Source organism: Dermacentor silvarum, chromosome 5 (genome assembly GCF_013339745.2).
Source record: "Dermacentor silvarum isolate Dsil-2018 chromosome 5, BIME_Dsil_1.4, whole genome shotgun sequence".
Taxonomy (NCBI): domain Eukaryota; kingdom Metazoa; phylum Arthropoda; class Arachnida; order Ixodida; family Ixodidae; genus Dermacentor; species Dermacentor silvarum.
Window position 1 is genome coordinate 114,768,256 of NC_051158.1, and position 16,814 is coordinate 114,785,069.

Genomic DNA, 16,814 nt, shown 5'->3' on the forward strand with positions numbered 1-16,814 from the left:
ATTAAATCCGCATGGAATCCGTTATCTCACGGTTGGAAACAACGATGGCGTGCCTTTTGATCTTCTCATGCTACTGGGCCTGCACAGCATATGGCGAACGCGGACGGCTGCACACAATGCAGATATTGATGCGAGACCCGTTCGCGAACATGTTTGCGAACCTGTGTCCCATTTTGCCGAAGTGCAGAAGGTGCAGACGTATGTACTGGAGTGGGTTCCAAGATTCGAACTTTTGTTGCACATGCCGAAATACTGATGACATGTAGTCAGCAAACAGCTGACGGTTCACCGATATATGATCTTGTTATTCTGTTCTTCTGAGCTCGTAAGATCTGTGACATGCGAGACAATAAAGAAAAAAAAAATTCTGGCCTACTCAATAGAGCATCGGGCTGCTTCGCAGGAAGGTCGAGGTTCGATCCCACCACCACTCACGTAGTTCAATTCGTTTTATAGCGAATCTGTTAGCCTCTAGTGGGTCGGGATGTTTCGCGGCGTGGTCACCCACAAAAATGTCAGCTGGAAAAGGCGTCTGTGTTTTAGTTTCCGCGTAACAGAATTATGTTTTCTCGCACATTGAAATTGCAATCCGATGCTGTCATATCAGCAGGTTGTGTGTACGACGTACTTTAACGAATTTTTTGAAGTAGTTTACTTGGAGCATTTCGATGACTTGAATAACGCACTTGCGCTAGGCGGAGGGCCCTACAAGAATGAGGACATACTATATGTTGCACTTCCCCACACGTGAGGTACGTCACTTGTGGTAGTGGTGCTTGTGTGACGTCGTCTAACGTCCGCACTGGCTTCGCTCTATGTCCACTTGCACAGGATAGAATGGAGGCGGAATTTTTTTTAATATAAGCTATTCGGTAAGGCAGCAGCACCCAGCAGCCATGGTCAGTGAAGTGCGGGAGTGTTTTCAAAGGAAGCTTCGCTTTAAAACATACCCCCGACCTGAGTCACGTGTTTTCAAGCTGAGTACTCCAACCACTGTGCCATAGTCTATTGTCGCTAGGCAACAAGTAACGTCTGAATTTGGCAGCTTACAAACGCCGCTGTAATTTGGTACGAGTCATCTGGCGCATCGTGCCACTGCGCGGGGCAGTGCCGCGGTAGGCGCTGTACGTTGATGGACACGCGGTGATTTGGTCTGCTTTGAACTTGAATTTCGCTAAGGAATATAGCCGATACGAAATACAGAAAAATGGACAAGAAGTGGAAACGAACGATCGCAGTGCCATAGTTCCCTGTGGCAACTTTTGCAGGAAAGAATATGCATGACACGGACGCAATCAATTTCGTTCGCAGCGTGTTTGAGAGCAGCGCTGCAGCGGCATAAAAGTTGGGGGGTGGGGTCAGATGTGTTATAATTCGCGGACTTTTGTTTGAAAGCGAAGAAAGGAGTCACGAGAGCGATCGCGCGCTGCAAAGAATGGAAATTGATATTTTCGAATGTCTTCCAACTAGGGGCCGTATTCTGAAACGTTCGCCTAGGCGAAATCAGCGTGCGCGCTGATTGGCTGGTTGAGCAAAATTAAATGACGTCGGGCTCAACCACCCAATCAGCTCATCCAGTTTTGCTAAAACAGCCAATCGGCGCACGCCTGAAAGCGAAAAAAGAAATTTCGCCTAGGCGAACGTTTCAGAATACGGCCCTAGGAGTGTTCTATGGGCGAGCCTTCCGAATCATATCGAATAAAGATATTTTAAAAAAGAACCCCCGAATATCAAATCGAATCTTCTACCATTTCCGAAGCAATTTAAATATGAAATTTGTGTGTGGGGGGGGGGGTAGTTTCAATAAAAAAATCTGGCTTATATACACTGACACTTACATGTAATGCCGTTCACAATTAGACGTCTAAATAACTGAGGAGCTTGTAAATGATAAACAGCTGCTTTATGTTACGTAGGGCACCACAGAAGTGGAAGAAAACATCGTGTTAACAGATACATGGTTAGCGTCCAGCCCATATGGGCGAGCGCCACACTCATACGGGCAGAGCCCGTACCACTTTTGACCTATCGCGGAGAGCTAATGGCCGATTTGGAATAATACAAATTGTAGTAGTTTTCGGTTACACTGGCCATGGTGAGACTACGCACATAATACATGGGAACAAATTCGTATATAGGCTGCCTAAAAGCGGGCCTTTCTTATAGAATGAGAGGAAGATATTGAGCACCAGGTGTGTGCCCCATACAATCTCTCACCAACAGGTGCCCCTGTGCAACAACCGCAGACTTGCAGCGAAATCATCCGTAGCTGTCCTAACGTTCATCATTTGCTGTCCTCGAGACTGCAATGAGCGTTTCTGTTCCTTATGTAGTCTAAAGAAATTAATATCTGACAACTTCGAATAGTGAATAATCGAATCGAATAAGAATGAAATACCAAGACTATTCGATTGGTATTCAAAATTTTGAATTTTCGCACACTCCTATTTCTAACACACTAGGTTGACATACTTGCCGTAAGTGTAACAAGCTGTAACAGCTAAAATTTGTTAATTACTTCAAACTAATTAATCAAGCACAATAAAGAATTTGGGATGCTTCTTCAGCTGCCTGGTAACAGCATCCACTTGGTTTCACCCACATAGAAAGTTTTGGTCTTTAATGCTATGAGCATTCTTATGACTCAGCAGAATGCGATGTTGGGTCAGTTGGTTCATGCTTGAAATGTGGTTCAGCGCAGCAAAATTAACTGAAAAGAAGAAGGGGCAGAAAGAGCACGAATTGGCGATCTTTCTCTCCCTTCTTGTTTCCATTGAGTTTTACTGCACCAGAACCACATTTCAAGCATTCTTATGACACTTGACGCATTTTCCTTGATCTATCCATCTATGTCCGGATCATAATGCGACAGCAATGATATGGATACCCCAGGCCCGTTTCCGCCATCGGCGTCGCCGTGATGTTCCGTATTAACTCCTTTTGCGATAACATCGTGGCCGCAAGCTGTGGTTGCGACTGAAAGCGTGCGAGGGTGTGGGGAGGGTGGCTCAATCTCGCCCCCCCCCCTCCACCCAACTTTTACGCCGCTGCAGTGCTGCTCTCAAAATTGATTGCGTCTGTGTAATGCATATTGTTTCCTGCAAAAGTTGCCACATGGAACTATGGCACAATGACCAACTTGAGTCACCAGGTTTGCACCATTGCTTATGTGCCACGTAGTATGTGCGGCTCCTCAATGAGCCTCTTTGACAGCAACTCGGGTCATTCGATATGTGCCATTGGGTGTGTGTCCTTCCTGAATGAAGGGAAGCGCGAGATAAGAGCCCGGATGAAGTGCACGCCTCGCACATGACGCATTTCGGTGGTAGCAATACGGTGTGTTGCTACATTAGTACAACGCTAATCGCACTAACGTCGACAGTCATACTAAAAAGGTGTCTGCCACTTTCTTTTTTTTTAGCTGGGCGCGTGATAGATGGGGGACACCCTGTATACGAAGCTGCGGTCAGCAAGCGTCATGTGCTGCACACCGCAGATTCTAGCAAAGCCTCTGTTGACACTGCAGTACTGTCGATGTTTCCCATGAGAAAATGGGTTTCCTTTACAAGAACGCGAGGGATTCGTTAAGTATATCCATGAGCACTGCATGCGCATAGTGACTAAACAATGAGAACCGGAAAAAAGTCCCGGGAGAAGGTTTGAGATTCTTTAACAATCCGATTGCACTAAAGAATCGTCAAGAAAAACGGCTAACAGCGCATCGCCTTGAAATTCAAGAACAACCGCACAATTTATTGCCAGCTGAACACAGCGATCCACACGTGCCGGTCCACTCTTAATGTAAACCTCACTCGCAGAGCCCGCTAGAACACCACTAAAGAAGAGGCTGCGGCATGGCGTGATAGAGAATAAGGTTATTATTATTAGTGAAAGTGGATAGTCGGTGACAACATGTTCTTACAAACAAAAATCAGCCAGCTTGTCGACGAAAGGGAGCTGAACGGTTCAATTTTGGCACTTCGAACAAGTTTGTCAGGTTCCGACAACAACGTGTGCAATATCGGCTTCGTAGGTCTGAGAACAATTGCACTTTACCCTATCGGAGTGTACACCCAGTTCTGCACACGAAGCACGCTGAGTACCAGGTCCTTTTGCAACTTATATGCGCATATGACGGGACCCCAATCATTGCCCCAGACGCACTGTTTTTCAATCGTGTATTTCGACCCTGTGATGAGTCATCGAAGTAGAGTCAGGCTCCGGAATTTCTCGCTTTAATACCTTGACGCGATGGTTGTCTACTCGTCTGCACCAATGAAAACTATGCGGACCACCTTCAACGCACGGATTCAAGTCAAGGTAACACGTTCCGCGCATGTCAAAAGGTCAAACTGAGACCCCGAACAAACTGGTTAGTTTTTCTCTCTCAGGGCCTGTATTTGCGTTTCTCTCCCCACCATCACCTGATCGCTGCAAAATAATACGCAAAACTATCTGCGTCGGCAAATTGGCACCCCACGCATGACTTCCTCTTCTTAATCCGCTTATAAGGAAAACAGGCACAGGAAATCATTAGCTTGCAATGCACAAAAGCAAAAGCCACGTGTGTTTCGAGACGAGAATTACTAGCTAGCGACACTACTAAGGAAAAAGCAGGCACTGTGAGGGAAAAAAAAAAGACGAAGGACGAGCACCGAATGTCAGCCTTGCGGGCTAGTGAAAGCGTGTATGCGACGTCAATTGCGTTTGCGAGAGGCGGCGCAATGGGAGGTTAGGTTATCTGTCCCTAAAATAGAAACTGGGCTCGCGAGGAGAATGCCAGCAGAGCAGATCCACAGCGCGATGCTCTTTTGGAACGAGAAAAATGAGAGGCAGCTGTAGAACTACGCAAGTGCGAAAATATTTGTGGAGAAATGCAGGCACCGAGCTAGCAAACAGAGAAAAACGCGCCGGCATTCTGGATGTTAATAGAAGGCAGACACTCCGCTTTACCACAAGATTACCAAGAGAAAGTGAAAAACGGGCAAGTTTGCACTCGGTCGTGCAAAGCTTAGTCACAGCGAAACTGTCGATCCTCAAGCCTTACTGGCTGCTACTGCTAGGTATTAACTTGGTTGCTGCTAGGTCTTAACTTGGTTTAACTTAACTATGCATGTAGGGAAGGTATTCTCAAGCGATCATTTTCGGAGGCACCTTCCCTTTCGCGAGATTGCGCGTGACTAGCGCTGGACGCGTCGGCGCCTACGAGCGACAGCGTACCTGGCACGCCACAAATGCCGGCAGGCTAACCAAGGTTGGCACAGTGCCAAGAACGCTGTTGCTTGCTGACGCCGAACGCGTTGGAGGCTAGCCGGTCGATATCTAGCGAAAGTTGACACGACTAGGCGCAGCCCGTTGTATGACCAACTCCGAGGCCAAGCGCATGCACAGCGTACGAGCGGCGCGCAGCAGACGACACGCCGGGATGACGTCACGGCGCATGCGCAGTAGCGCACAGCTGGCGGGCGCTCGGCGGAGCCGCGTCTGTGTCGGGCGAAGTGAGTGCGCACCTGCACCGGCGGTTACTAGGCAACGCTAGGTGACGTCATCGCTACTGCTTCGGCACATGCGCGGCTAGGCAACGCGGGCGGCGTCGGCAGCAACTCTGCGCGTTGCATCGTTGGTGCTGCTACAATTTCTTTCTCTATCTCGCTCTTATTTTCTCTTTCTCCCGAGCATTGCGTGCGCCGCGCATGCTCTCCTTCCCTGTCCTTAACGTCTACTACTACTACTACTACTGGTGTTTATTATACATAAGGAAGAGACGCTTAATTCGGCGTCTCATGTCAAAGGAACAGGTACACGGCACGGAGAGGAGGCGAGGCACACACCGCTCCGCGAGGTTGTTGCTAGGCGACGCAGTGACGTCATAGCTCAGCGAGGATTTGCGTCAGCAGGCGTCACTTTTTACGGACAACTAGAACAGCTTCGCTGTTAATAGAGGGAACATAAAAAGACAACATTCGGCGTCGGAGTGAAAACCTATTCGGAACAAGCGGAAAACCATCAAAAGCGATAACAACATTCACATCACATCACGCACGCCATATTGCTGTTTCATTCTTGACTTCCACAGCGCTGTTGTACATAAACCGATCGAGATAACACACAGGCTTTGTTCGCGCCTGCTGCACAACATTACGGTATCCTCGATGACGTCAAGGCGCAACCCACGTCGCAGTATAAACAAACGTTAGACCATCAAGGCCTCGGACACTAGAAAGCTTGCTGAATTATATAAACGTGATCAAAACGTTCCAATTCATAACGCGCGAACTATTGAGCTAGTGTTTAACAAACAGGAGCGCTTGCTTCCACGTGTTGGTTGTTAAAGCTATTTGTTGCTGCGTTCGCAGTAGAACCTATACGTCAAAGCTTCGGTATGTGTGTATGCTCCCCTTCTCTTTCTGCGGCGTTCATAGTCACAATCTATGCTTAACCAACAATCACAATGTCGCCTGCTTCAAGCAGACGATCCACTGGAGAGGGTTATTAATCACGCACAACTATTTTCATACCGAACCCCCTCCCCCCCCCCCCCCCAAAAAAAAAAAAACATTTCATTTGTGCTTGATAATAAATAAGAATAGTTAACATTCGCGAAAGGGTGTATCGTCGTGCACCCGAGTGTAACACGAAGCCTCAAAGCAAACCCACACGGGCTTCTCAGCAAGGAAGCTTCGTAATCTAGGAAAAATTTGCCCTCCTCTTTGTATCTAACCTGAAATCAACGTTTTCTTTTTTTTGCCCCGTGGCGGTTTCCTTAGGTGGTTCGTGTTACATTCTCGTAGACGACATTTTTTTTTCGTTTCGTGGACCTTGCTCCCCCTTACGGGCTTCCGGCGATCTGATTTGCCATAATCAGTAGATATTCATCAATGATCAGCCACACCAGCCCCATACATTTTGATTGAAGCATTCATTGCATTCATTATACCTACTACCAATTTCTTTTTTTTTTTCAAATATGTCTTAGTGACGCTGTACATAACGGCAGGACGTAATTACGCCGTGGTGACGGTGCACACACTTGAAATGAGACGCACAGTGCGGCCTTCCCCGAAGAAATTGCAATGCATCTTCGATTTGTGACAGTGCGATCGGGTTACGAAAACAATGGCGGACCTTGGATACCAGAAGAGAGGAAGAGAACAGTTTGTAGTGGAGAGGGTAAGCGAAGTGGCTGCGACCTCGCAGTCTCGCACCCACGTCGTTCGCAGTAGCGGGACGGGTTCTACAGTTTTGCTAAAGTAGCACAAATAGTGACGCATTCTTTTCAGGTGATTTGCTTACTATACCCTCTAAGATGTGTGTTAAGTAAACATTGAACGACCAGACGATGAGGCACACAAAAAGACCCCAGCATTCGAACGACGCCGCTCGTTCGCCTGCTTTTGCCTTCTTTATTATTCTTGAAATACTTGTAGTTGTGCTCTTCCGAAAACAAAACCTAGGCTGCGGCCAAGAGCTGTTGCTGGGCGTTCTGCCGACTCCCAATCCCAATAATTATTTCTGTGCCTGCACGCACGTGCGCGTGCGTCCCGCTTTAGATGAGCGCACGGCATTCCTGGAGTGGCACAGCGTCCGCAGAGGATGATGAGGCAACTGTTTCAGAATTCAGCGACTCTGGCGGCAACACAAGGGGATGAAAAAAAAATGCGGTAACGCGAGTATCTCACAGGAACGCAAAATTTTCGGACTATTGTCGCACGATTCTCAAAGACGTTCTCGCACGTTGTGAAACATTAGAGCGGTTGGGGCGCAGGTACGAAACGCGAATGAACGGATGAAGAAAGTGGGCCAGCGAAGAGCTATTCGGGGCATTTCTCCACATACCATCGTTTGCCGCAACAGCGAATGGTTCTTTTCTTCCCGGTTTGGTGGCGAAGTTTTCCTACATTCCAACACGCGATCCCCCAGCCGTAACTTGTTCCTGCCACCACCCCCCCTCTTCCCCCCCCCCCCCAAAAAAAAAAAGAAAAAAAAAGATTTATAGTTTCACACTAACGTTGCAACGTGAACAACAACGAAATAAACAACAGCAAGAGAGCGCACCGCCTACGTGACACGCAAGCGACGCAGCACACAGCGTGTTTGCTGGAAAGTGCAGAGGTATAACGAGTATATGAAAACACGATACGAACACCCCCACTTCCATCACGGCCACTTCCACGACAGTGCTTTTTATGTGTTTGCTGACTTGCGTGCGACAGCTCGTTTGTGGCAATCGTGCGCGACCTCGAACGAAGGATACGTTTGTGAAACGCCTACGGCAGAGGCGCTGTTGTGCCTTGCCTTTATGTCTGCGGCAAGGCGCTTGTCTCGAGTCGCTGCCGTAAATAAATGGACAAGGAGGTCATTGCAACTGCCGTCGCTTCGCCGGAGGCCGCCGCAGCAGCACCTGATTTACTCTGTATTCTGTCAACCGCTCCGTTTGGACGCAATGCTGGCGCCAGTTAGCTGTTCGGGAAAAAATAAGCATTATTCCTCGTGGATTACAAGCTTTCTATATCGTCCGTCACGCCAAACGTGATGTTTGATAGCCAAACACGAAGGGCGGCTGAATGTACATGGGGTGCCGGGATCGCCAAAGGACCCATCTTTTGGGTGTGTGTTCAGAGATAAGCGAAAACATGCCTTCGTTAAAAAGCAAGTTAAGTTTTCCTTCGCAGAAGCTCGTGTTCAATGCATTTGGGCATCAGCTGGGTCGGTGGCCGTTGACCTTCCTCGTTAACAGCGAAAGAACCTACATCATGTTTTCCTTTTCAACTTGGGAGCGGCAGATTTCGTATCCGCGCAGTCAAATAAAACGACGCCATGTTTTGCGCATTTATCCATACTACGTCCGTTCGAGTGTAGGAAATTTCGAATACCAATCGAGCAGTCTTCGCTACTGTATAAGGTTCGAGAACTGAATATTCGATATTGTCGAATATTCTTTTCTGTTCGAATATGGGGTATAAGAACGCACACTGAATTCGCATCGGAGAGACACCAATGTCCATGGGCACTGTTTAGAATTATACTGCTGCAAGAAAACCGCGGTTATTTTCTTGCGCACATGTCACCAGATCATGAACGAGCGCATGGGGAAGATAACTTACGCTCAATAATTTATATTCATTACACAAAAACACTGAACCCTTAGGAAGCCTAGATAAGAATTTGCCTCGATTTAGGTTAGTTATCATTTGATGAGTATCAACCTTGCCCTTGAAAACTTCCGCGCCAGTATAAGTCGTTCCTTTGTGTCTAGTCCACTTGCGTAGCACAAACTGAGTTTTCAAAAACAGCGTACTAACAGCCCGTGAACCAAATCTTTTAAAACACCCTCAACATGTTTGAATAACTTGTATATAAGACAGCGTGCAGTGCTCTACTCTGTACTGTCGCACCTCTCCCTCCTTTTACATCACCTGATAACAGCGTTCTTCATTGATCTAATATTACGGAGCTCTAGATAAATTAAATCAGTTCCTTGTCAAGTTCCTTGTCATTACAAGCTCCTGATTTCACCAGAGTTCCAGTTGGGAGCAACATTACATTCATGTATATGTAGCCAATATTATAAATCGGTCTTTTTTAACCCGATGGACTACAAGAAACTTTCTATTTCAACTATAGACTAAAGCAGTTAAATTCTTGGGTTTTACGTGTCAAGACCATGATCTTATATAAGACACGCTGTAGCATTTCCGGGGACTCCGCAATAGCTTTTACCATTTGGGGTTCATTAGGGTTCACCTAAGCCTAAGAATGCGACCATTTCTTGCATTTCGCCCCCATCGTAATGCAGCCGTTGATGCCGGGAGCGCGCCCGCGATCTCGAGCTCTGCAGCTAGCGAAGCGCCACAGCTACCAAGCTACAATGACGGGTCAGTTACTGTATAAATTAGAAGAAAGAAAAAATCGGTACTCAAGTCTATGTTCGGAGGTTATTTCTCTCGAATATTTCTGTTCGACTTGATTCCGAAATTTCAATCGAGACCTACACTCACGTGCAGCGACAATCGCGCACGGGGATGACTATCTTCTCGTGCCCTGTCCCTCCTCTATTATTCTCGTCTGCTCCAGCGCTTCAAATCGCTACTACGTCACCACAACAAGGCGGAACGGCAGCACTGGTCCATTACCGCGTTGTTTTATTGCGACAGCAATTATACGGACACTCAAAGCGGATTTCTGCTGTCGGCGTCGTTGTCGCCGTGAGGTTCCGTATGACGTCAAATGGCGATGAAATCGTCGCCGCGCGCCGTATGCTGTATGTGCGAGTGAACGCGCGCGAGGGAGGCGCGCTTTCACGGGGAGGGAACGCACGCCCTAAAGCAAACGCGCATTCTGCGCCGTGCTCCCTGAAGGGCTGCAGAATTAGGAGTCTCTTTCCTCCTTTACAATCATCATGTATACAGAGCAAACGCTACTTCTTCCGTCGCGCGAAAGGCCGTGGGGGGACGGGAGGTAGGGAAGGGAGGCGACGTTTAGCTGCGGCACCAAACGCGTATTTATATAAAAATGTTGCGAGGCGAGAAGGTGGCAAAGACTTCGGACACTGCTCGACGAGTGTCCTGTTCTGATCTCGTCGGAAACCTCCGAGCCGCCCCCAGAGGCACCGGCAACAGCCACCAACGCCGCGCGCGTTTGGAGGGAACGCGGGCAAAACGCCGACGGCGTCGACAACAGTTCTGCGCGTTGCTAGCGCTGCTGCATGTTCAAGTTTATGGAGCTGATAAAACTACTATCCTTACTCCGTATAGCTATCTACTAATTTGCTATCGCAATTGATGCTTCGCCTTTCGGGTGAAACTGCGACATTTTGATTCGTAGTACAGTGCGCACTAAGTATAGGCTTCAGTGCGCACAAGTGTGCTCCATGCGGTTGCCGCTGGCCTGCACAATAGCGCTAAACGTCGTTATTTAATTAGTTTTGGAATTTAACATCCTTCGCGAAACTGCATAGTGCGTTTTAAAAGAACGCCGCAGTGGAGGGCCCCGGGTTAATGTTCTATACACTTGCGGTTGTTCAACGTGCACCTGAATGAAAAGAGTGTTGTTGCATTTCGCCCCCATCGAAACACGGCCTCCGTGGCAGGGAATCGGACCCGCGACCTTGCACTCGCTGAGCAGCCGCGATGGTTAGCTCTACATCGTCGACACATGCGCCGACCAGCTGAGCGCGTACGCATTTATATGTTCACTGAAACACCTTCTTCGATCCACTGGGCGAACCTTCCGGGTAGAACAGAAAAGCGACGCAGCGTCATGTGCACTTGACACGGTTCGCCGCCCGCACTGGGACCACTTGGCATCAGCGATTCCAGCCAACCTCCTTCTGCACTGTAGTCGTCACGCGGCCGCGGAGAAAGTGCCGCACGCGCTCGGCCCGCTCTTGCACTTGTCGTTTCCTTGTGCGCGCAGCCCGAAACGTTCAAGGTCCCGCCGATGCGCCGCATATCAAACTGCGCGCCTCGCTTGCAAAGAAGGCCGCGCACGCGCCGCGCTATCGAGCGGTGCGCAACAGCGCGCAGGTCGTTCGTGGCGCGCAGTGCACCGTACGTGAAGGGGGCAAGGCGTGCCGATTTGAGTCTTCCCTCTTGTGCGGTCTGGTCGCGGCTTAAGGTACAGTGAATTTGCAGAAAATGTCTAACAAGACTGCTTGGCGGAAGCATATGTAAAACAGCACCTCCAACAGTAAGAACTCTCCTTGAGGCATCATTACATTTTATCAGTTTCGATTACAAATTTTGCGTTCTTTATTAATATTCAGTAAGGCATTATGTATTATATATTTACTTTCATTATATATATATATATATATATATATATATATATATATATATATATATATACCTACACATAATTTTTTTTCGCTTGCGTTCAGCACAAAATTTCTGTTCCAGCGTAACAACCGCTTTAATCGAGAATTCGACGGAAGCCCGTCTGGCCGGGATGGGACATGACAAAAGAAGACGTGCACCGACCTAATAAAGCTTTAAAAGACGGATGGAGTGCTCCGGTAGGTGGGCGTATTTCTCGGTTTTGCACTTCAAGGCAAGCAGTGAGACGAGGATGCAGAAGAAGAAAAAACAAGAAAAAGGAGCAACTGGAAGTCCTACCTAAAAGTCTATGGGAAATCATCCGGGTTTCTTCACACCACGGAAAAATTAACAACCTTACTCCCACGCTGCAAGCCTATTTGCCGTCGTTGGTGAAAGAAAAGTTCTATTTGCTGTCCAGCGAATAAAACTACAACGTGAAATGAGCAGCCGTACCATGTGACGAAAAACGACATTGCCTAAGCGGTTTCCCAGAATTCCCTCACCCCCACCTCTACTCTAGCTTGTCTGTACACTTTTCTTCAATCGCCGTGTAACTCTACATGCATGTTAACTTATAAGTGCAGTTATCAGATGTATAACGAAACAGAGAGGGTCCGATAATTTATGTAAAATGCATTACAGTTCACTGGCTTTCCGTCGAGCCCGGCAGAGTATTGTTGACTGATTACTTTCGTTGACGCGGTGTATAAACGACCGTCGCGACGGCTCTCTTCGTGACGTCGCCTCACTTCATCGCGACGCGGCGAAGGCCATGCATCAGGATTGTCGACGGAATGTTGATGGTAGGTGTGTACAAGGAAAAGTGTCGCACGCATATAACTGAGGAGTCTGTACCTCTTGTGTCACAGTGGCAGATATCCATTGTGTAGACTAGGACAATCTGGCGACACGCTTAGTGGCACATGGCTGCAGTAGCAGCCACGCCAAACCCGGGATAGTAGGCGAATAACGCTTCACTTTATTACTGAACAAATAATCGGGTGCCAGCGGCGTACAAGATGCCCTTGAAGCAAAGTTCGTGTGATAAGTTCGCAAACATTTCCGCTCACAGGCGTGACGCATCTGCCACCCCAGAACACAAGTTCAGCCTGCGTGGTCGCAGAAGAACGATAACTCAAGTTATCTCTTTCGGATCCTAGCCTCTCGGTGATTTCTAAAGTTTATTTAGGATCGTCCATCTGGCCGTTTCTCCGGCCTTGTTTAACACTAAACTTAAGCGATACCACAACCTATAGATGCCTTGCACTGACGTCATCGTAGCCGCCATGTTGGTGCACCGACACGAAGATAAGCTGGGTCCGTAACGTCACGTGAAAGCTTTCAATAAGATGGATTGGACTGAAGCGCTCGTAGTCGCCATGTTGGTGCCCCGACACGGTGATAAGGTGGGTGCGTGACGTCACGTGAAAGCTATCAATAGCAACAGCTCTAGCTATGAATTGGGAGGATTTCGGCCAAGCCATCAGCGTCTGCTTTTAGCACCATAGTTATCTTGTGTCATTTCCAGTGTTCTTTTCCCAGCGATGCCATGTTATAAATCAACTTCTTTATCCCTTCTGTCGCCTGATGTCAAGCCACTGCGGCGGCCACCACCGAAGACATACGGAGTGTGTGAGACGCATATCAAATACGGTCTGAAAGCCTTCGCGTGAGAAAACGAATTGTTGATGCGTTGAAGGGATTCTTTCTGCCAGCGCTTTCACTGCATATACCGAATACATTTTCCTTCAAGGCCTTTATTGGCAACCATAGAGCGAAACGTACACTGTTAAATGGAACACGCCAATCTGTGCCTCTCACTTTGCTAACATTTAGGCGGCAAATGCTGGTTCAAGCTATGCGAATGCAGCGCACAGTGGTGCAGAAAGGTGCCATCGCTACCTGCCACAAATCGTCTGCTGCAAAGCCGGGCGTTTCCACACTTGCCTGAGGGGAAAATTCGCGCTTGCTCTACACTCAAGTGTTCCCTTTAGCAATGAACCCCTCTTTACTTGGGACAACACTCCTTTAAAATGGTGCACTGTATATAAGTGCGCATATCTAGAAACTATTTCGAGTCTCGTGTTCTTTTTTGTTACTTTTTTGACAACTGGACATGCCTCGAGCAGTGACCGGCTTCAACGCCATAAGTGCACCTTGTCGCCATATCAGGAATCAAGTGTGCATTTACGCTTGAACAAAAATATATGCAGCTGAATCATGTTCTTGCTGACGTGAAGCTAGTGTCAGAAGTTTATTTGAAAGGACATAAAGTGCTCGCTTAAATTGAACGCTAATTAAAGCGTTGCTGTTAGTGAAACAAATGGCGACATAAATGCATCAGGCTACCGAAACACGTTCTGTTGATTTAATATACTTTAGTTTCATTCGTCTCACTTACTACAAGTGTGGCATCATCTAAGCGGTACCGGCCGATAATTTCATTTTGGCAATACTGGCATCCCATGAGCCTTCTGAAAACTGCAGCCACTCGCTGCCGCAGTAACGAAAGAAAGTTTCGAAACGGCGGAAAGCTCGGCGTGAGTCACGCACACGTACCGGTAATAAGGACGGCCTTTCCCTTGGGGTCCACGTGCTGTCCTCCGATCCGCGCGTAGAGTTCTTCGGTGATCCAGCGCCCCACCACGGATAGCAACCACAGCGCGCCGGCGGTCTGCGCCAGCGTCCAGAGCCCCGGCGCGACCAGCCAGGTGACCAGCGCCACCGACGCGCACACCGACGGATACACCAGGGCTAGCATCGTGGCGTTTTGAACCCCGAGCGCTCGATCACAGAATACACCTGTTGCTGCACTTGGCTGCAGGCGAGTGGACGCTCGCCGATTCCGATGCACTCGGCGTGTCTGTGGCACTCGTGGCGTCTATTGCCGCCGCTGTGCGGGGGGCCTCCCCCCTCGCAACTCTCTCGCCAGCTATTGCCGAGGGACCGACCGGTCGCTCCACCCGGAAGAAAAGAATGGGGAGGAGGGTTCCGGTCTTGGCCGCCGCCGATTCAGCGGCCGTTGCCGTCCGTGGCTGCTGCGCTTTCCTCCTTTTCGCCGCCGTGCCGACCGGCTAGGTCATGGCGACGAGAGCTATCACGGAGCGCAGGCTGGGTAATCTGAACTCTTGTCTGGCTGCTCGGTCCGGCGGCCGCCGTAACGCTCGGCGGCGCGCCTCGCGCCGTTCGGAAGGAGAGGGGGAAAAGCTCGGTTACCTTTCGTAGACGTACACGGGAAAGGGTGAACGTCCAGTCTGCTCAACGCCACGGCGTCGTCCGTCTGGGGCACGAACGGGCGAGAGGACTCTCGTTACAGCGAGTCACATGTCGATGAGTAGCGACCACGGTGCAAGAATTTGGTCTTACAAATGTACAGCTTCCCGCATTTTTTAGCTATATCGCGCGAGAACACTATAATATGGTCGTACGTCGTCCTGAAGGGAACATCGCATTAGACGGCTACTGCACAGGAGAGTGCTTAAGTGCACTTGAGAGTACTTCCACCGGTCGTGCTGATTATCGCCGCTTAAGAGCGCTAAAATGACAGGTGAAGGACGCTCGCGCGATATAGCTAAAACTACGGGAGGCTGTACTTATTATTCTGACACCGTGGCAGCGACGCACTGCAAGGGGGGGGGGGGGGGGGGGCGAGCTTTGCTGCCACGCCGTGAAACGGCACCACTTTCGATCTACGGCAGCGCCTCTACCCAGCGGCAAGCTTAAGCTTATATGTTGTATTGTTTTTATGCGACATATACCTGCTCGCTCGTTATAGTTTTGCTCGCCGACGTGTAATCTAAGTTAAGCAATGCAAGGCCACAGCCTGAAGTCAACCATTGTTCGGGTCGTGAGCGGCGGCGGCAATACAGACAGCAATTCGTTTTGAATGAACGGCGTGAGTGTGATGGCCCCGGTGATATATGCTTTGTAGCTGCAGTTCCATTTTGCCGAAGGTTGTCGTGGGCATCGCGATAACTTGCGCAGTGCCGTTCGTTTAGATTTGTACAGGCATGAGACGTATTTATCATGCGCAATGCCGCGCGAACTGGTGCGAGGGTTTCGTACGACGACAGCACAAACGTTTCTTCAGCGTTGTCGGCGAGGCCGCGGCACAAACATTTCTTCAATGTTCCCTCAAAGCGAAGATATATACAGTGCTTAGCGATCGAAACTTAATACTCGGAGTGCATAACCGATGGCCCTTCGTTTGCTCCACCGGTTGGCCACTGGAGACACCAGATTGGTGCATTTTTCTATCACACGAAAGCGAGAATTTTATCGTGCCTTGTGACTGAATTTTCCACCCCCAGCGATCACCCATGCAGCGCTCACTGGCGGCGCGAAGAGCCCCGGCTGCCATGCGGTCCCCGTATCGCGTTTCAATAGCTAAGCACTGTACGTGGTGATACGCATATTGGTACGTGGATATAAGCATTTTATTACAAGCGACAGATTGCTGTGTGGTTGGTGGTTTATCTGCAGGCCAGCAAAGAGGCTACGCTGGAAACCGCATGAAGATATGCACGCGTCTGAGAGTGCAAGATAATGCGGTGCACTGCGGCGTAGCGCGAGAGAGATACCGAGTAGATACTGCAAAGCGAACTAAAGAACCAGCAGGGTGAGCGCAGTGCGGCGATCACAACAACAGCCAAAAAAAAAAAAAAAAACGAGTGCAGCCAGGTTCGATTTATTACGCATTGTCGCCATCTGGCCCGATACGTTTTGCATAATATTAATCCAGTGTTTACTAAGACACTGTAATAAAACCTGAAAATAAGAAAATTGAACTTCTTACTAAGCACTGGCAAACTAATTAAATAGCTAGAAGGAAACAATGAAACCAAAAGTTTCATAAACATGTCACTTTACAGGCTTCATGCGCTTTCCTCTGAAACCAAGAGGCACTCCAAAAAGTTGAAGACGACTCAACTACACTTGACATCTATACGTAATGAGGAGCAGTCTGGGTTTGGTAGAGGATGGTTCTTAAGAGTATCA

General features: G+C 48.7%; 1 protein-coding gene across 1 annotated transcript in view; it reads right to left on the bottom strand.

The window, feature by feature from the left end:
- Positions 1–15,298, bottom strand: part of LOC119453739 (D-beta-hydroxybutyrate dehydrogenase, mitochondrial-like) — a 35,188-nt gene extending 19,890 nt beyond the window's left edge. Inside the window, exon 1 of the mRNA XM_049668385.1 lies at positions 14,376–15,298. Within this exon, the coding sequence (XP_049524342.1) occupies positions 14,376–14,577 (202 nt within the window). The 5' untranslated portion in view covers positions 14,578–15,298. The remainder of the gene's footprint in view (positions 1–14,375) is intronic.
- Positions 15,299–16,814: the final 1,516 nt, after the last annotated feature.